Source organism: Numenius arquata, chromosome 2 (assembly GCF_964106895.1).
Source record: "Numenius arquata chromosome 2, bNumArq3.hap1.1, whole genome shotgun sequence".
In the NCBI taxonomy this organism is placed as follows: domain Eukaryota; kingdom Metazoa; phylum Chordata; class Aves; order Charadriiformes; family Scolopacidae; genus Numenius; species Numenius arquata.
Window position 1 is genome coordinate 24,943,102 of NC_133577.1, and position 22,049 is coordinate 24,965,150.

The 22,049-nt window shown below is 36.0% G+C and overlaps 1 protein-coding gene across 1 annotated transcript in view; it reads left to right on the forward strand.

Annotated features, from left to right (window-relative positions):
* The window catches only part of RYR2 (ryanodine receptor 2), a 440,097-nt gene that overhangs the window by 108,010 nt on the left and 310,038 nt on the right, over nucleotides 1-22,049 (forward strand). The window contains exon 2 of the mRNA XM_074144589.1: nucleotides 9,231-9,350. Coding sequence (XP_074000690.1) covers nucleotides 9,231-9,350 — 120 coding nt within the window. The remainder of the gene's footprint in view (nucleotides 1-9,230; nucleotides 9,351-22,049) is intronic.

Below are 22,049 nucleotides of genomic sequence, written 5' to 3' on the forward strand. Positions count from 1 at the left end.
TGAGATAAAATTCTTATCAGATTCCTAAAATAAGTGGAATTACATCAGAGATAAAGTTGACATACTGGGGCTGCTAAGAAGCTAAAATCAGCCCACTAGCTGTTTTCTGTTTGGTTTGTTATTCATACTTTATTGCAGATGTTTTTCACCACTCCTCTGTCAACTGTATCAGATGCAGAGTTAGCCATTTTAACTATGGTTACAGATAGATTTATTATTAGACACTGACAGCTGAACTTGGCATTTTTTAGGATTGTAGGACCACAGAAGCTAATTGGTGAGAAATAATAAAATGAGTCATCTCATTTGAAAATATGTTCATTTGCAGACATATTTTTAGTAGAATTAAATCAAGAGCATACTAGCACATGCGTAGACGAGGCCATTGAGTGCTGAAACCAAAAAATTGACATTGTTTTATGCAGACTCAGTGGAATAAAGAGCCAGAAGAGGAAGCTTTGAGACTACACGTAGACAGTACATCTGTTTTTAGTCTTGTGTGCATGTTTGATATCACTAGTGAGTGGTATGTTTGAAGAGGGAGGTAGCACGTACAATTGAAGGGCATAGACACCTACGATACCACGGCAGTGTCCAGTCAGATCAAGCTCCGTTTGTTTCTCCATGAAGCACTTTGCACAGCGCAGAAGGTGCTCGTTACCTGGGTGTGCTCAAGGCACTCATTCAGATTTGTTTGTTCCCTTCTGATCATGGGCTTTGTTTCCCTCTGGTGGCTGTGCAACCTGTAGACTGGGATGTGCACTGTCCCTGGGATGTTCTGCTCAGTGTTGATGTGCAAGTCCTAGATAACCTCTGCTCTGCCGTATAACATCACTCTATTTAAGTGGTACATAACAAGCTTTTTGCCTTGTACTTAGTGATTGCTTTCTGACAGGCTCTTTGTATTATTGTTTTTTAGTGAAGACTTTTTCTGACAAGTGCTGAATATGAATCTACATGACGCAAGATGGGTTGTTTATTTATTTATTTATTTGCTGCCATGTGTCTTTAGTACTGCAGATCACCATGACATTGCTGTAATCTTGCAAAATTATTTTGATGACTAAATTAGAGCTTTTTGGGAAGGAGGAGGAGATAATGTTGTTATTGTACTAGCAGCCTGCTTCATAGTGTTGTATTAAGAACTACTAGCTAGTCTGGTCCTCTGGAATTCTATCTATTCCACATGGGGTTTTCTGTCTCAAAGGATAATTCCATTGGAATTATGTTGAATTCTTATGAAATTACTCCTCCTACAGGATAAAACGAAAATGTGTACAGTGAAATGTGTCCAGGCTATTTAGAATCACGAGACCACAAAAGTCATCTCTTCTTTCTCATCCTAAGCCAAGTTCAGCTATGCATAAATCCTCTTGACAGAGGTTTTCTTGAGCAGTTTGTATAGTCTTATAACAATGAAGCTTTTAAACTGGTCTGTGAAAATGCTTTGCTATCCTCAGAAAACTTTTCCCCAACTGTCTAACACTAATTTTCTTAATACAAAGTGGAACAGTACTACCAGTCCTCTACTCCATGTTTTACTGATGACAATATCATATACTTCACATTGTTGCCATGTTTCCCCAGTCTAAGCAGACTGCCTCCCAAAAGTTTTTCTGGATCTTTCCTGTTTTTTTTCCTAGGTATCATCAGTCTTGTTGCTCTCTTTTGTCTGTTTGAAATGAAGGGTCAAAATAGTTCTTTCACTTCAGCTGAAGCCTTACCAGCATTGACTGTAAAGTCAAAGGATCACTACTCGTGTAGTCACATGTGCTTCTTTCCTGATTAGCCCAGCTTTTGGCTTCTGTACAGCTGCCTGGTGGGGTTGACTCATGAGTAGCATTTGATTTACTGTAAACAGCAGATCCTTCTCTACTACACCATTGTCTTTTCATTGCTTTTTATCCTGCGTCCCTACCTAAGGGATGTGCTCTGTGCTAAGGTTATTTTCAGTTCCTTATAGGTTGTTCTCCCTTAAGAGAGTCTGAGCACTAATTCTTGCTGGCCAAGGACATTACTGTTATTTTTTTCCTGTTAAATATTACAATGGTCATCTGCTACCAAGAAGATAGTGGTGTTGTGGTTCAAGCTCAGATTCAGTAAACAGAAGTTTAGGTCCTTTTCTTACTTCTGTCATAGGCTTCCTTTGCATTCAGGTGTCAGAAGCTCTACCATTATCTCCCTAATAGGCTGGTATGTCAAAACAGAGTTTGGTAGTTTGTTGAAGATACTGGTTGATCAGTCAAGAATAGAATTAGCAGTTAAAGTAGGTAATGCTGCGCTCTGAGCATTTGTTTTGTTGGTATCTCCCATAGGATTGTTGAAAAGATATTATATCACTGTTGATCATAGTTATGTGTATGTACATGGTGTTTAAAAAATCCTATGCATCAAGGCTTCTGTTTGTTGTCAGCAGGGATTTGTAGAAGGAAAAACACCATCTTAATTTGTTACTTGACTTCTGCACTGTTGCTTTTAATTTTCTTCCAAAGCACAGAAAGAAAGAGGCTCTGAGGCAGTTATTATCATATCATTGCCAGTAATTGTGGAAGTGTTGTATTTGATGGCCCATAGGATTTACAAACTTTTATTCTACACTTTAGTGCTTATCCCAAAAAGGCAAAGGGAAGTTGAAATAAAGTTTGTAAGTCAAGAAGTATTCTATGGATTCCTCAGTCAGAAAGCAGTTTGTAGAGGCTAATTTTCTATTTGTAAATCTATTTTTAAAGTATGTGTGGCACCTATACTCATTGCACAGGTCAATTGTGCAGCTGAACGGTAAATGGGATGCAGTGAAGCAGAACTGTGCATATGTGGAGTTTGAGGAAGCTATTAAAGATTGAGCTATTAAAATCTGTGCTGAGATCCTGATTTATAGCATATGGAAGTTGATGGAAACAGTCCACTAACTGCAGTATTCACCATATAAAACAGCAGCAGAAGTGAGTTTGAATGTATAAGCATAATTTATCACTTTTAACCTTTGAATACTATATTTTGCAAATGTGACATTCTCTATTCTGTATACAGTTTCAGAATTGGTATACTGGCACGGAGCAGTAGAAATGCAGAGTCAGCATTACATCTTTAAGGGAGGTAATTATGTATTAATGTGTCAGATTAGTAAGAGCACAGCAAATTATTTAAATTAGTAATGGTTCATGTTTTGTTAGCTGCATTCACTGCAAAGGAATAAAATATAAAGTATAAAATACAAAATCAAGGAAAATACCCCTAAAATTGCCTATTTTTGTCTTGAAATGGAAGAAAAATGCAGATGTCAAGGTCATGACATGAGTTGAAGCACCTTGGGCTGAAGCACAGGCACTGTTTCTAAATAAACATATTAATTGTAGTGTATTGCTACTTTATTTATCATCAACTTTTCCTGCAGAGATTTTTAGCAATACTAGAAACTCCAAAATTATGCTTTTCGTGCATGGTTAAAATAAAAGACTCATGGCATAGGTTGTAAAACAGGGAAATACACACATGAAAAAAAACAACAAAACAACCTACAAAGAATATTAAAAACAAACAAACAAACAAAACTCAAACCACCAACTAGCAGATTTCCAGAAAAATGCCATGATGCAGATATTCTACCCTCAAAATCACAGGTACGTCTACATTGAGGAGGTGCTAACGGCTATAGCACTGTAGATGATTCCTACTTGTGGCAATTCCGTCAGCCAGTTTTTGTCTTTTAATAGAATTAACATATTGAGGAGGTTAAGGATTAGTCAAAACTGACTTCACACAGGAGGTATCAGTTTTCAGGGTTTAACAGGACAAAGTAACACAAGAAATGTGTGTGTGTGTGTATATATATGTTGTGTTCAGTCAGTATGTTTTGTTCAATCAGAAATTGCTGATCTTGGAAAAATACACCTAGTCAAAACATTTATGTTGGAACATAACGTGCCCACATCTTTACATGACAAACTAACCTTTTTCTTGATAGGGTAGTATATATTTCGTGTAATCTTAGGAGATTTGAGTGGATTTCACAGAAAAGTCAAATAATCGCTGTAGATGAAAGTAAGTGCTATTAAGGAGCTTTGAGAACGTGCTGTTTTAATATTGTACCTTGACAGCAAACCCATACTCTTCCTCATTATTCTGATCTTCTGGAATGCAGTTCTGAGCATGCAGTTTGCCAGTTTATGGCTATTGCTGGCAGCATTTAGGCTTTAGGATTAATTTTTAGCTGTAGAAACTCTGTTATGGTGCTGTTAAAGATGCATGGTTTTTTTTGTTTCTTTGTTTTGTTTTTTAATTATTGGGTCCTCTGATAAATAATTTAGTTATTTGTTTAGTTTCTTTGAGTATAAAAATTTCATGAAAATAATTAAGTAGCCCATAATGAATAGATATAATTTAGAATCTGCTGTGTGCTGCTCTTTGTTCAATAGCTGTCCTTGCTTTTCAAAATTGGATGTTTAAAAAATAAATAGGGCTTTGTGGCATAGGTAACATTGACCTGTTTTTCTGCAGTGTGCTTTTTGAAGAATCAAAATGATAAATGCAGTAGTGTGCTTATCAGACACTCGTGCTGTTTGAGTCAGTGCAGGTATCTGACGTAACACAGAGCAGAATGTCTTTTTGCTGGAAGATACGGTATCTTTAAAACTATGAATGTTATGTACTGGCTCACAAATAAGGATTTACTGAGATTAATGGATTACTCCAAGATGGTACTTGGTCATAATCTTAAAGCACTGTATATGGCTGGTCACATTAGCCTTAGCTGCATATTATCTTCATCACATTCCTTTGCAAATTTGGGGAGGAGAATAGCTTTCTGACTCGGGTTATCAGTTTAGCAATCTGAGTACCATTTCTGCTGCCCTGTAGGTGTGCTCTGTTAGTGTGGGTAGGCAGCATCATCTTTGCTCCTTACCTCCCCATTTGTGGAATGGAGATAACTGTACTTCCAAATTCCCAAGAGTGTTGCGAAGAGGATCAGACTGTGAACTGGAGGATGAATGAGAATGGAAGAATCATCCACTAAAGTGTCTAAACTAAATGAGCAGCTGCTCAAGCTATATTCACTCTTACTTGCAGTAAATGCAGATGTATTTGAGCCTGTGCCCTATTGTTGTTATGGTGACTGCTTGCCTCGTGCATTTGGTAATAAGCTGCAGCATCACTGTGTGCACAGAATTTGCATGGTTTTTGGCATCTACTTTCTCTTACTCTCTTGATACCTTTTTCTATATCCAGAAAGTGGAAAAATAGAAGACAAAGCAGCATCTTTGAGCTTACTAATGAAGGCTGCTAGGGTGATAGCAAATGGGGATGGAAATACTAAAATGTTCCAATTTTTGTGGAGGAAACTGGCAGATGTGTATCAAAGTGATGATTATTCAGCAAAACAAGAATAACAAAAATATCTGGCAGTGGAAATGTCTGAGCTATTGCCCTTCCTTCCAAACTGTGCTGGAGTTTTTTCAAGACTATACTGTAGTCTGTATAATCTGTCTGTTGTGGTTGTTTTGAATATGAAGTTTAAATCAAATACTTTTGTTATGGTAGAATACAGATGCTGGTTAAAGAAGATTTTAATTAGATCAAGTATATGCTAAACTCATCTCATTGAGTATGACAGACACATACTATTGTTTATTAACACATGTGTTACCTTAATCAATTACAAAGACTTCTAACTGTGTTGTGGAACACTAACTTTTCTTCTTTTGGCTATGCACTTAATATTGTCAATGCATAGACAAGTATTTCTACATCTCTTAAAACACAGTTTGTTCCAAGAGTTTAGATTCCAAGTGGATCAAAAGTACCTACAAGTGATTACATTTTAACATTAAACATCTGTGCTTGAAGTTGGCTTCTTGGAATCTCTTTAATTTTCATCTGTTCAGTTTACCGCGATATTAAGCAACTGAACATTTGTCAGAGATGTTTAAAAGACATGAATACTCCAGTCAACACCTTTGTGTTGCCTCTACCCCTGAATTTTTGGTCTTGTGTGAGAGGAGAGTGAGGGAAGCACAGGGATAGGAGTGTATCTGGATACATAATGATGTATTTGCTTAACTTTTGAAGGCTACAGTTATAGCCCTCTGAAATATAAATTACTTTAATCAGTTCTTATCTGACAGTGACTGACAGAAAAAATTATGATCTAAAACCTCATCTGCATAATATATGGATGTGAAAACGCTCAGAAGGTAATAGGAAATGAACCAGTTTGAGACATCTTGTAATTCCAGATTTAAGAATATCTAAAAAGTATTTTTATTTGGTAGAATTTAATATGATGCACGCTATAGGTTTCTTTGTACAAGAGCAAAGTGACCTTCAATGAAAGTCTCTTTGGCAGTGTGACTTCAAGTAAGAAAATTAAGCATTTTTAGTTCTCCTGGTACTGGAACTCGGTAGGATTTTCTGATTTGAAAATAGGTTTAGAAAGAGTGCTGAGATGCTTACCCGCTTATCAGTCTTCTCTAAAGAAATGAATGGAATTATGTGTCTTAATATAATTCTGCAACACAACCAAATTGTATATCTATAGGAATCTTCTGAACATGTAGTTAATAAATGTTGGAATACTGAATCCAGGGTAGAGTTTATATTAGATTCTTCTCTGATGATGTGCACAGAAATGCAAAGTAACTTAGAGCTGGGTGTATATAACACATCATTCATTACCTGTAATCACCTTTCACTTGATCTGACAATGGTGCCGCATCTTTCTTAACCTCCTGTGCCAATTTTATCAATCCCACCTTGACTAGAGCAAGAATTTCCACAAAACTACAACTCTGTGGCCTGACTTAAGAGAACATTTTTTGTAACCATCTACACATAAAACAAAGAAAATGTAGTAAAATAGAGCTGTGATTTGCTTTATTGTTTTAATAAGCATGTCCTGCCATCCCAGGAGTTGACTTTTCAAAAGAGCATGGGAGGATTGTTGATTTTCATTAATTAGTAAGCATTTTTTAAGGAGTCAGTCTTTATTTGTGAGCTGTGTATTTAACAAAGTAAGCCGTGTAGTCTACACTGTACAGCAAAAGAAGGGATAATGATTTCAAAATGAATTGAGAAGGTTGTTTGTCAGGAGATGTAGCAGTTGATTTACTAATATTGATATTTTGATATTGATATATATTGATATTACTGTTCTTAATCCTCCATCAGTCAGCATCTACATTATACGTGTATGCTTGGTGATTGTGCATAATTGGTTTGCAGGGAAGGATATCATGTGTTAGATCATTAATTAAAATTAAGTATGTCAGGGACTTGCCCCAAACCAACTTATATTTTTGCTGCTGTCGTCATAGAATGGTTTTTGTAGATGGGCTATGTAGAACACTTTTCAGACTTTCTCTAAAAGCACAGCGTACAATGGTAGAAAATGGGGCAGTAAAAAATTATGTTTGTACTTCATTTCAGTAGAAAGTAGCCTTACTATGTTGTCTGCCTCTGGCTATGGAGGTACGATGTTAAGATCTTCTCTAGTGACCTTTTTGGAGATGACTCTAGCACAACGTATGATAGTGACGGGGTTGCTGGAGTTTTCATTCTGCTGGCGTGGTAATTTAGGAAGAAGGGCCAGAAACAGAAAGAGGAAGGAGAGTGTGTTTATATAGCTGCAATCTAACATCACTATTTTTAACCTGAAAATAAACTTTTATTTGAATCAAGTGTAATTAAGATTAGGAAATACTAATTTTGTCCTTTAGAAAACAAAACCAACCAACCAACACCACCTACCCCGCTCCCCCCGAAAATGCTCTGGGTTTTAAATAGATGCTAATTTTATAAAGAGCACACAGAAAAGCTCTTAGCTCTGTATGTGGTCTTCTAGATCCTTGATTTTGGCCTTAGGGTTTTTAATTTGTTAATTACAATTGTACATTGTGACCTGCGCATATAAATTATGTGCAGTACGTATTAAATTATAAAATATGTGCAGTACGTATTAAATTTTTCCGGAGTTAATGTCTGACTAGAAGCAGTTACTACTGTTTGCCTCTGTTGAGTCAGACTGTGTCAATCATAAGTGATATGCAGCCGGGGCACTATTGCTGGTATACAAGGAAAATTCATTTACCTACACTTAAGGATAGGGTTTGCTACATGGGGACAATTAAAAAAGGGTAACATGGACTAATTTTAAAGTGTCTGATCAAACTCTATGTAATCTCCTGTTCTTTTCAGAATTAAAAACGCCTTAATTTAACTTAGGTTAATTACTAGAGTGTAATGAAGTAAATTAAACCAAATAAAAGGCCAGCTTAATTCAGGATAGGTTGTTTACAAGTGGTTTCAAATTACTCAGTTCAATTTAAATTCAGGCATTTATTTAATTTGATGAACTCTTCTGAATGTCTCTATGTAAAAAGGTGCCCATAAGAACAACCTTTTTCAGTAAACATGCTTGCCTTAATGCCTGCATTTTTGTAGTCTATTCCTCTTCTGCTTCCAGTTGCACGCTTCATCCTGTAGTTTTATTATTTTATTGAATTTTATTTACAGTGTTAAATATGACCTCTTCATAATCATTCATGTGAAATTTATTATTAGCAACTCAATTTTGTTTCATAAATAAATGGACAGAATGCACAGGTTGATACTTTTTTTTTCTATTCTTAAACAGAAAACCTTTGCTAGAAAATAGACTCTTTACAATAAAGCTTTCTTTCTAACTTAAATTGTATTTCTGCAAACGGATTCTCCAGCTCATGGTTATGTTACTTTGAAGAAGTAGGATTTAGATAAGGGTCTGCTTCATTCTTTCAAGTTTGTTGACAAGATCTTTGACTACATTATTACCGGCATTTATTCGCGTAACATTTGTATTTCAGGCATACTGATTTTTGTTACAAGGATAGGCAAACAGGAAAAGTGCATATGTAGTCATAATTATTTTAATTGATTTGCCCACATTCCCAATTCAGCAAAAATTATGCTGAGATTTGATTCTGCTTGTGGTCAGGGATAACTGTTACTGAGCTTAGCAATGAGAAAGCATTTACATTACCTACACTTAAGGCTAGGGTTTGCTGGCGACGGCGTCAACTAAAACAGGGTAACATGGATTAATTGTTAAAGTGTCTGATTAATCAAACTCTACTTAATCTCCTGTTCTTTTCAGAATTAAATACACCGTAATTTAGTGAAGTAATTTACATCTGCTTGTTCAGATCTTGGGTCAGAAGCATAACCACTGTTCTGTTTCTGTTTGCTTTTTTTGGTAGGATGATGAAGTGGTTCTGCAGTGCACTGCAACTGTTCACAAGGAGCAACAGAAATTGTGTCTTGCTGCAGAAGGATTTGGCAACAGGCTTTGCTTTTTGGAATCTACATCAAATTCTAAGGTATTGCTGAGTGTTTTAAGTGTCATGTATGAAGCAAGGATATAGTTGCTTTGATGGACTATACACAAATCTGTCTAGGAGAATGGAAAAATCAAATCTATCTATAGTATAAGGAATATTTAATTACCCTTCAAAGTTTAATTTTTCCTTTGTCATGGCCCTCTGACTGGACTCTAATGCTGTGCTTTCTGTTTAAAACTAGTTAGCTGCAGAAGTCCATCTCAGTAATATGCTTGTTATTTTGGCTGTCCAAATTCTGTTGTGTAAGCTGCAGTGCCGTTTTTGTGTACTGCATTTCAAAGACACGTTTAATTACTCTGATTTTAACTCCACAGGAAAGAGAGCAATTATCCTATTTGTGATAAGTTTTTATTCTGTGGCATTTATGTTAAGATGAATATTACTTTAAGTCCTTCTAATTCCTAACTGAGCAGACTAATAGTGCAAGTAGAAAAATTATCTCCTCTAATCAGTTTGTTATCTAAGCCTACTATAACTCTGCTATGTATGCAGTAGATACAGGAGTCTGAAAAATTAACTTTGCTATTTGTTGCGAAGGAGGGGTTTTGTTTCACGGTCGCATATGCTCAAGTAACTGTTTTGAAGACAAAGATGTGCCTTCTGAGGGCAGAACTGGTTTTGTGACCGAAGTAATGGGAGCGCTTTGACATTTTATTTAGACAAAGGGAAGAATGTTGCTTAAAATACTTGTTTTTTCTTCAGCTAATATACAGCTGTTTGATGAGAAAATAAAATAAAGGTAAAGCATCTGGAAAGACATCTAGAAAGACTTAGAACAAAAAATGATGTTTTTTATTTTGCCAGCTTCCATGACATCACTTTGATTCTCTCTGATACATTGCAGAGTAATGCTTCATTTTCTCCCTCATCATTTTGAATGTATTATTCATAATAATAAATTTTTCACTAGGGTATTAATGATTCATTATAATAGCAGTGATCCTGATGAATTAATTCATGCCACTCTGTTTTAAGTGAATCTTTTTAACAATAAAAATGTGTTGGGATAGAAGTGTTTGCAGTGCTACTTGCCTGTGAGGCCAGAAAAATCTATTTAATGAATTTATTATCATTCAGTAAGTTTGGATCTTAAGTCTACAGTCTCTCTTGCACTGTATAAAACTCCTGAACATTCTTGTCTTTAGGGAATACAGTGTAAATTTCATATCAGTTTCCTATGCTTGCTTGTTGATGCTGCTTTTTCTCGATGTTTTGTGAAGCAATATTTATTCTGCTCATTCTGCATGAGCTTGGGGAAAAAAAGTAAACAAAAGAAAACCCATGCAGCGCATCCTTGTTTTAATTTTTAAGGGCTGACAGTTTCTAGGATCAGATTATTTGAAGTCATTTGGAGACATAAATACTGAGGGAGCCATAAGATTACCAAATCCTTAAAGCAAAGTTGACTGTAAATAAGAGTAAAGAAAAATGCTTTTCTTCCATTGTCTGTGTCCGTACAATGTTACTATTGCATTATATAAGGAAGGGTGTAGAAAATATTACAGGAGACACATGATAATTTGAAAAAGGTTCTAGCAGAGCTCTTGAGACAGTTAAAAAAATTCCATGCGTGTCTTTAAGACTGTTTTCCAGTTGTAATGGGATTGTGATGCACATTAATGCCAACAGTAGTGTGGCACCTGAACTACAGCCAGGTATCAAGGGTAAGGTACGAAACCAAGCACCAGTAATAGTCCAAACACAGCTAATAGACCTCAGCTATCATTCTAGACTTGCATTCCTGAGAATGCCTGATACAATCCCCTGCTTTTCTCCAATATCCTTCAAAATTTGGCTCCTGGTGATGTAGCTGGTGTTTTATTAGCACAGCTTATTCACATGTTCTGTCTTGCCCTAGGATCGTGTAATAATTCACACTGCAAAAATTAACAGTAAAATGGAAGATATATATTGATAGAATACTTTGGCAACTACAAGTGTTACACAACACAAGTGTTTCTTTGGAGGGTCATGTAGATACCCTCAGCATTGGAGGAGAACACCAGATTTTGAAAACGTCATACTAACAAAATATGGATGACGATAGTTGGGCTACATTAGCAAACACTTTAATAAGCATTATCAGTTCACATGTGTTCACATTTCAAAACTGTCCATGTTCCACTTTCTTCACTTCTTCTGGAAGCAATCCATGGTTGTCAAATCACTTTACTGAGCAAAACCATCCTCTCTATTTCTTAGCTCTGCAAATCTATTGTTTTTCTGTATCTACTGTAAGGTGTTCGAGTTTTCAATAAGGAATTCATTCATATTTGGAGCTACATTAAAGCTTGCTTTTACACTTGAGGTTGGTTTCTTTATAGCAAATGTAGAGACATCTTTTGCTATTAAATTTGATATGGGATTCTTTCTGACAAGAAATGCCTCATGACAAAATGGCATTCTAAATGGAATCAAACTTCAAATTTGTGAATGTTTTTGTGCATTTGTTTGGTCTGAGTGGTTGACATACCTGAGCGGTTGACATACCTGAGGGATGGGATGTTGTTCAGAGGGACCTGGACAAGCTGGAGAAGTGGGCCCTTGTGAACATCATGAGGTTCAACGTGGGCAAGTGCAGGGTCTTGCACCTGGGTCAGGGCAACCTCAGGTATCAATACAGGCTGGGGAGTGAAGGGATTGAGAGTAGCCCTGCCGAGAAGGACTTAGGGATACTGGTGGATGAAAAGCTGGACATGAACTGTCAATGTGGGCTGCAAGCCAACGGTATCCTGGGCTGCATCAAAAGAAGCATGGCTAACAGGTTGAGGGAGACCCCACCTGGAGGACTGCATTCAGCTCCGAAGTTCTCTGTGCAGGAAGGACATGTACCTGTTGGAGTGTGTCCAGAGGGCCACGAAAATGATCAGAGGGCTGGAGCACCTCTCCTATGAAGACAGGCTGAGAGGGTTGGGGTTGCTCAGCCTGGAGAAGAGAAGGCTCCAGGGAGATGTTACTGCCTTTCAGTACTTAAAGGGGGCTTATAAGAAAGATGGGGACAAGCTTTTTGCAGGGCCCGTTGTGATAAGACAAGGGGTAATAGTTCTAAACTAAAAGAGGGTAGATTTAGACTGGACTTAAGGAAAAGATTTTTTTTTACAATGAATGTGGTGAAACACTGGAGCAGGTTGCCCAGAGCAGTGGTAGGTGCCCAATCCCTGGAAACATTCAAAGTCAGGTTGGACGGGGCTCTGAGCAACCCGTTCTAGTTGAAGATGTCCCCGCTCATTGCAGGGGTTTGGACTAGATGACCTTTAAAGGTCCTTTCCAGCCCAAGCCATTCTATGATTCTATATAGTCTAGCATAAGATGATTTCTTTTTCCTCATGTTTTTTTTTTTTTTTCTTTTTTTTATGGTAAGTGGTAAACCCGCATACTTTAATTCCATGATGTTCCAAGGTATAGAAGAACTGCTTTACATTGTTAAAAAGGACCAATAAAAACAATATCTTTTTGTTTTATTTTTACTCTTGAACTCTCAGCAATTTGGACTTGAGAGAGTGGGGGATAACATAGTGATCTAAAGATCTAAAACAACCTCCCCAATTTCTTTTTCTCATTTTTTTCTTAAGAAGGCAGTGCAATGTGTGATCCTATGGTTTCAACTTTCCACTGAGCTGTGAATTGCATTATATATAATAAGTTACAGTGATGAGAGAAGAGTCAAAAACCTTATTTTATACCCTTAATAATTCTATTTGTAAAGTGGGGAAGGAATTTGATAACTTTTTTCCATTTTTTCCTTTTGAAGAGTAACTTGTCTCCCGCAGCAAGGCATGGTTTGAACACTAGGAAAGGTTCTGCAGATCGGTGCTGGACTGGTGTAGGCCAGTAAGCTGGGGCTGTCTGCTCCATGACCCAGAGCTACATATATCAGTGATGTTCCATTCTTTGTTGGTCCCTAGATACTACTGTTGTGTGAGGGGATAGAAAATAATGCCTGAGGGTAAGACTTGCACCTTGTTTCTTGTGCTGCTAAATGCCAATTCTCTTTGCCTTTTTTTTGCCCTTTTTTTGGTCTGTTTTGAACAAGTAGGTGAATCAGCAGGAGCTGAACAGGTGTCTATGCAGGAAGAAGTATGATTGTCCACTATTTACACAAGAAATTTCCATGTTGGCAGTCAAATTCTATATGGATGTGTCTACAGAAGTGTGTCGTCCTGAACGGTGGGCAGGGACACTGGCCTGAACTGCTGTACTGGTTGCTTCTGGGAAAAACTCTCTTCTCCATTTGTCTTTCAGAGTGTAAGACCTGAAGGCTTTTTTTTTTGGTCTTGTACAGCAAACACTTGAGCATGTTACCAGTGGGCAAGGCAAATCATCTTTCTGACTTAGAGAAACTGAGCCTGAAACTCTTTCTTACAGCTGATAAACAGTACTTGTGCTGGACACAGTTTTTGATTGTGTAAATCCGAATGTATCAAAAAAAAGCACATGGTGTCCATTAAAGTATAGGTGCAAATAGATGCTTTTTGAGCAGTTACTGATATAATGAAATACTAAGTTTTAAAAAATTTGATTCACGCTGATGAATCAAATCAGTGTTGTCTGCTTGTACAGTAAGGGCATTTTTAAAATTTTTTATAGTTGCTGTGGTTCCTTTCTGTGCTTATGTTTCCATTGTATCCTTCTAAAAAAAAGTCAAAAAAGACTGTCAGGTCTTTGGCAAGCTTTCTAGCTGCATGTCCAAGGCCATTTTAATTGCCTTTGTGTCATGTTGCCAAAATGAATGTTCATATTTAATGGCAAAGATGGCACTGAATCTTATGTAATCTCATGTTCAGAGGACTCCATTTAGCAGACATTCACTAAGATAATTGATTTTAATAATTTAAATGAAGATTTGGTAATAAATTTATGCATAGTTACACGTTACTTGCGCTACTTTACATACATAATTCAGACATAGGTAGAGGAAATCTTCATAGGCATAGATCAGGCAGGATTTTATTCACTGAATCATTCTTGCCCTCTAAAATGCTTCTCTATAGAATCAACGTAAATAGGAACATAGTGTGTTTTACTGCATTTGTACGTAGTTTTATGTAATATGTTAACATATAATTGTAAAGATTATATTTATTAGGTATATAAGATTCAAATTTTATTCCTTTTAAATAAATTCTTTTATTCCTGTATAAATCCTGAGCCTAAATGTATAAGCGTAGCCATATCCACCAGAACTGATTGTGATCCTTGCACTTAGTCCCACGAACCAGCAGAAGTATCTCTTGAGGTGGAAAGTGAATAATTTATAATGAATGTGAAACATTCAGACCATGAAAAACAGTGGGTCATATCTCCATGGATGTAAAGCAGCAACAGAAATATGGCTTTATATCAGCTGAAAATTGTGTGCAGTACTAGTAGACATAATAATACAACTTCGCATGTTTGTACTGTCATCTGCAATGCAGGCAGTTTTAAGAAAGTAAACAAAAATGTGTGATACCTTGCAAGGCATCACAGACAAGATAGTGTAATCATAATATATCCAATTGAGGAAATCTTATTATTCTCATTGCACAGATTGTATCTTCTGTTACAGCATATATTTGGAATTTGAAATATATACAAGAATGTATTATTCTGATCTTACAGAAATGTTCATTATCGAATCTTGTGCTTTTTTTTTTTTGTTTTAGCTTAATGAAGCACTATTTACTACCAAAAAGGAATTTAAAGCTCTTCCTATCTACAAAATATACCTTCATAAATGTGAAAGAGTTTCTTTTTCAATCATACCCACTTATTTAATATTTAAAAGTGTATTATTACTATATGCCTGTTCTCTGGATGCATCTACAATAATTCTACTTTGTTTGTTGCATGCTTAGTATTAGGGATTTAGAATCCACAGGGTTTTATAAGACTTGAAATGCACTGTGTACTTGGGAGGGATTTTTTGGTCAAAATATATTTTAGAAATATTAAAGACTGTTATCTATGAAGCACTTAAAAAAGAACCTCCAAAGGAAAGTAACGAATACCTAAATATGCCAGTAGTGCATGACGTGTAACCTGAAAATGTAGCAACAAAAGCTGAAAGATAGAATGAAAATAATTTTGTAGCTAAGGGAAATTAATTAGGTGAGGATAATACTTTGATGGCACTGTTATCAACTAAACAATGCAAGAAAAATTTCAAAATGCTCATTTTATTTTTGATATTAATGATTTTATTCACACTGTTAGTAACATAGGCCATCCAATCAAGAAACTTAACCTAAAGCTGTACAATTTGTGTAATTTAACAAACAAAACATGAGTTGTAGTTTCTCCAGTCAAATACGTAGCTTGCAACTTTCTTCATTATCTAAATGTCTTTTAAGGGCAAGCAAACAAACCCTAAATGTTTACAGAAACACATATGATGGTGGTTGGTTGTGAGAGTTTTTTGTCTGTTTGGTTGGCTTGGTGGTTTATTTTTTTTGGTGGTTTTTTTTGTTGGTTTGCTTTGGTTTTTTTGTGGAACAGATGTAAGAAGTCAAATTCTGGTATAAAATAAGTGGAAAAGACCTGAAAAATCCCATTAAATCAGTTTTCCTTTGTAACTATATATCCCAGTAACTGTTTAAGCCTCTAATTATTTAAAGACTAAAACGTAAAAAGAAGCAGATATTATGCTGGAAAATCTTATCTGAGATACAGCTGTGACACAAGCACTGTGATGTAAGAAGGTCAGATATGCAATGTACAATCCTATAATTGGTTTGGTGAGTTTTCTGCAGGCTTCTGAAAACCTGCCAGTTTGCTGTGATTTAGCTTCTCAGTCCTACCCTTTTTAGTACCGTTCCTATTAAAAAGGAGAGTTGCTATTATTGCACAATGGCTTTATCTATTTGCATTTTGAACATTCTGTTCAAAGTAATGCCCTTATACAGTTGCATAGTTCATGAGTTTTGGTGGCTGGGTTTTGGGTTTTTTTTCCCCATTTACTATAAAATTCTTGGGACTCTTAATAATTATCTTGGAACTAGGTGTTAAGGACTGGAAACAGATTATTTGCCTTCACCAAATACACTATACTAACATACCATAAGAAAGTCCTTGAAAGATAAATAAAGTGATACATAGAGCAAAGCCAGAATGTTTTGAAGTGGGAGTTCTTATTTGCTGTTCGTTCATGCCTGATGAAAGCTACAAGGGATGGCTGTTCAGTGCGCACACGGCCCCAGCAGCTTTGGGGTTGCTGCATTACCCTGGGTAGCTGAACATCACAAGGTTACACAATGGCATATTCTGCTAAGTCCTCTAGAGCTCAGCATTTTAAATATTTTCTCTGATGGGTTTATAGCAGAATGTACTTCATTAGTACATACAGAGTAGTTACAAGGCAGTTGTTTGAATTTTAATTAGGCTGATATGTAGCTGCAAATCTGAAAACCTGAAAAGCCAGACAGATTCATAAATCTGTGTGTGTCAAGCTAAGAACACATGAAAGGGCAAATTCTTATTTTAAGCCCTTTGGACATATGTTATATTAAGTAGCACTGTCAAATTGGCTGTGTGGCCCTGCTCAACACGTGAAATCATGGTATTGTTACTTTGCAATCAGTATTTTTAAGCACAGCCAGGCTAAATCTGGCTCAGCAGACTCTTGTGAATAATCCTAGCCCAATGGGCTCCCAGAAATTTAGGACAAAGAAATGCAGCCTATTATTGAGTAAATCTATGTGTTTCTTTGAGGTAAGTAATATCAATTGTATATGAAATTAAACAAAGAGAAAAGGAATATCAAAGAATCTTTTCTTTGCTGTTTCTTAAGACTTTTTGAAACTTTTATCTTTTGGGTGGTGATTTTCAAGATTCTAGGCTTTTCCTCCTGGTTAATTCCCTGAGAAAAACAAGGAAGAAGATTTGTGCCTTTTTTTAACAACAGAGGGAATGCTGTAACTTGCTATCATAACAAGAGTATTTGCAACATTGAGGGTGTTAGTTTATAAATATCTGGGTTGGAAGGGGGGAAATCAGACAAGTGGAAAAAGTTTGGGTTTGTATTCCTGTGCTTGAAATCCAAAGGCAAGTTTTTAGTAACTTTTCTAATGCTGGCAGGGGGGTTGCCATATACCAATACAAACATAACTTCTGGTTTTACAAGCAAAAGAACAGCTGCTTTGTTTTGCATTAAAAAACAGAGGCCAGATAGTAAAGAAAGTGATTATGTTCTTAAAGAGTATGCATAAATGCAGAAGGTCAGAGTTCAGGCTGCATTTCCTGTGTGTTTAATTATTTTTCAATAATTGCTGAAAGTTTGCTCTTTGTTTGAAAACCTGTAGATATGTGTGATGGAGCTGCAGTGATGCATGAATGACACTGACACCTCCACTCAGTTTTTTCTTACTGAACCAACGTGTCTGTAATAGCTGGAGGAAGGAAATAATATTGTGGTTTCCTGCAGTATGATTAGTAGCTTCAGATGTCCTTCCTCTCTGTCTTTTTTGGCTTGGTCTTTTCAAATACTGTTTAGAAAGGAGCTTTATGGTTCTCTGTGCCTTGGTGCGAGGATCTTGTAAAGCAGTGATTGTGTGCAGTCTACTTTTGTGCTGCCTTCAGTCTGTTAGTGGGGGAGTTGTGTGAGCTGGAAGGGGTTCCAACTAATGTTCTGCCTGATTGAGTGTGAGATATTGCTTTCTATAAGACAAGAAAAGCTATTCTTGTAAATATAATGAGTCCCTGTGAATAATACTAATCAATGTTTTTGAGCTTTAACTCCTTAGAAGTTCTCTCTTCCCTCCTTACTGGATATAAAGAATATATTTAGGAGTGGGAATCTTGTTCCGTCTTCCAGGTATTTGTACTCTTTTCTTGACGTATTTGCAAAGATATCATCCACAAAAAGGTTGCCTTTCCATGAGAACTGACTTTTTATGTGCCATTAAAAAAAGCATAGGCAACTGGGTCATAGTTGCATACGTCACTGGGCTGGTTTCAAAAGATTGATACAGTATTCCCTTAACAATCCTGTAAACTCTCCCTCTATCCCACGTCTAAATGCCTTTTAATGGTAACAGGGAGTTAGGAATTTCAGGTTTTCTTGGTGTTTCTCCGAGTATTGACCAGTTCTAGTTGTGCAGTACAATGTTTACAGCTGGTGATAAGGCAATTATCAAGGGAAATGTGAATCAAAATCAGTAACTGCCATCGTTCAAATGGCTCTAGATAATATTGGATGAATAAGTTTAGATAGTTTAGGATGCTTGAAGTGGCCAAGGTGTGTATTGATCATTAATAGACACAGTAGGGATAAATTATTTCTATGTGAAGAAAATGCCAAAGCTCTGTGATATTTTAAGTACTGTGCGAGAAAAAGGAACAACTTTCTTACATAAGAAGTATGCAAGTATATTGCAAGTATGTGTACAGGTTAATGAGTATAAAAATCTCACTTTACAAACCAAAAATAGCAAAAGAATTTTTTCCCACTGTGTACGCTTCCAGCTTGTTTATCATGGAGAATAGCTCTATCTATAGTTTCCATTAAAGCTCTTTTCACATTCACATAACTGTCCACATAATTATTATAGAATTGTTTTATTTATATAGAAAAGGTGGATTCCTTAGGAGAATTGATTAAGAAGAGTTCTGGTTATTTTGGAAAATTTGCCAGAATATGGAAATACTTTTTTTAAAATATTTTTTTTAGAAAAGAAAGCAATACCAAACAGAAGCATTTGAAAGGTTATGTTAAATCCTCAGCATAAACCTTAGTAGAGGAGTGGAACATCTTTGCTTGGTAAGGTGAAAGTTGAGATATTGGTAAAATAAAATTAAAAGCATCTAGAAAATAATATGTGGTTGTGCATAATAGATATCTGCAAAGTAGTTAACGTGATGTCAAAATGTGAAATTTTGAAACAGAAGAGCTTGAATATGGTCAAGGAGGAAACTCCAGATAGGTGAATGATCTAAATGAATGCGATAGTTGCAGATAGGGGTGGTGTCTGCAAACTTCTTGTTATACTCCCTCCTTGAACATGTAGTAGCAGGAAAAGAGTAAAAGTCCACATAGCTTGCCAGCTCCTTGAGACTTTCTTTACTGTCTCTGAATTTTTAAGCCTCTTACTTTATTACCTCTTGCATAATTCACTTGTGAGACAGGTGGGTTGTTTGCTGGGAAATGCATGTGGGTATTTCTGTCTAGACTGTACTTAGTGGCAGCTTTTTGTGCTGGTATGTTACTGAATGATAAACAGAGAATCCTTTAAAGCAGCAGTTGTTTGCTTAATGGCTTGTAATAATATTTTGGCACCTTAAACCAAAACCGGACAAAACTAGAGTCTTTAAGAAGCTGAACAAATAATCATTAATTATTCTTCCAAGGGTTTTGATTTTGTAGTTAATAAAGTGTATAGTAAAATAAGTGCTTATTTCTTACATCATGCAGTGTATGCTCAAATGCAGTGCCATGCAGATTCAAGCAGGGGTATACGTTTGCGCATTTACAGATAAACCACAATTTCTGAGTATACACGGTGAGATATTTTTAAATAGATATTTATGTTTAAAGATATTATTATACATTTCATGAGTAGTGAAACTCTGACACTATATGTCTCTAAATCCAGGAAGAATTTCCTGACAGACAGTCCTTAATCTTAGGACTCCTCAAGTCTTTTTGTCCCCGACCCAAATATCTGCTGGAGTTTTTCTAAGACTACAAGATTTTCATGATTAAAGATGTATTTTTTTGAGTCAATAACTTTCAATATGTCATTCTAATTGACATAAATTCTATTTGATTTTCTATACATTACAGGTGAATGTGTATACATTTTAAGATAAATGTATAACTTTTGATAGAATTATTATTTTAAATCAAGTAAATCAGATCAAAACATTCTGGGATGCAAAATAATCTGGGGAGCATTACACACAGGCTGAATCAGAATGGACCTATTACCTTTGAAAGACATATAACAAGAGGGACAAAATGAATTAAAGAGCTGAGGTATGGTACGCTATTCATCTTCATAATGGCTTTATAATGTAGTAATTTTTTTGCCATGCAGTAGGGACTGGCACACCTAAATTTGAGTGAAGCACATCTAGCTTCTGTAAGGCTCGTGGGACAGACTGAAAGTTCTGTGGGTGGTTTCATTTCATTTGTTTTGAATAATTTTTGTAAATTGAATTAAGCAAATGAATGAGTATTGACTCAAACCAGAATATATGCATTATTCATTTTAGTTATAAAAAATGATTTTTTACATGTATATAAAGAAAATATTGACTGTTAATATGCAGTTTAGTAGTGTAAGTGCCTAAGTGCATTGTTGCATCTTACCGCAAAGGATTTTGATAGCTCTGTAGCTTTGCTACTTTGAAACTGTGTTGCCCAGGAGAGAGCTGGTGATGCATCTCCTTTCCTTTGTTTAAGGACAAGTCAGAGGTGACCCAGAGCATAAATTCCCAGTCCCCCATTCCAATATTTGATAAGCACTAATTTTCCTAGTTACACAGGTTGACTATTGATTTCAGCAGCGTAAAATGGAAAGCGTAGTAGTTGAAAACTTACAATAAAATCCATCCAAGTTCAAATTTGGTATGCATTATTTTGTATTATAGTTGATAGCTTATGAAATAAGCAGGTTTTGCTTCTCTTAGATGTATTGTTTCATGTAGACTGCAAAGTGAATGAATTGCTCATTAAGAGTTGGTGTAGGGTATTCTGGAAGGGTTATTTTTTATATGGATTTCATTTTTAGGTTATAATTCCACTGTGAAGATTTCAGCTACGGGATAAATTTAACAATAATAATCTCTGTGAATAATGTCCTATTGGTTATTATGCAGAGGTAAGATTTCTACTGAGACAGGTCAGTTATTACAGCCACGAAAGACGTGCATGTTTTCCCTACGTGTTTGATCCTGAAAGATGATAGGATTCCTGCTTTGAAATATGATCGTTGTAATGTGCATGGCTTATAATAAATCTGGTCAGAGATTAGGAAGATTTTCCTGTTGGGTGACTGCTGTGCTTTCTAGAAAGGAGCAAAATAGTATTTGATAAAGGTCATCTTTCTGATGCTGCAAGAATCAAAGGGTAACTGCTGCTGTCCAGATTCTAAAGCAATAGTGCCCTCCCAACTGATAATAGCCTAGATTTTTCCATTACTTACTGCAATACCTACAAATACAATGTTATCTCTAAGAATAAAAGGAAACTGTAGAGTTTTGAATAATACACAAAAGATTAGCATAATAAGGTAGAATTTGCAGGATCAGCATGAAGTTAAACAAAAAACGTTTTGTTAATTTGGATGTGTGCCTAGAACCTCTGTAGCACTGTTGATCCTATGAGAATTTTTTATTTTATTAATTAGCATGGAATTTTCCTAATTACCTTAAAAATTAACACATTTACACTGCATTTGGGTGATATACTATTAGCTGATATTCATCTAAGGTTCTGGCTACAGCAGTGTATGTTGTAATGGCTGTTGAGTTGATTGACCTGGTTTATCCATCAAGGCCCAAATGAAGCTGTATGGTTCTTTACCCAATATCGCTTTTATCTGATGCTAAGAGTTTTAAATTTTCAGAGAGCAGATAAAAAAGCAAAACAGCTCTCACTAATATAGGTTGGATTTACCTCTAGTTAGAAGGGAGGCCAGAGGGAGAGATGGAGGGTAAGAGGAAAAAAACTCTTTACTTACCCTTTTTAGAGATAGAATG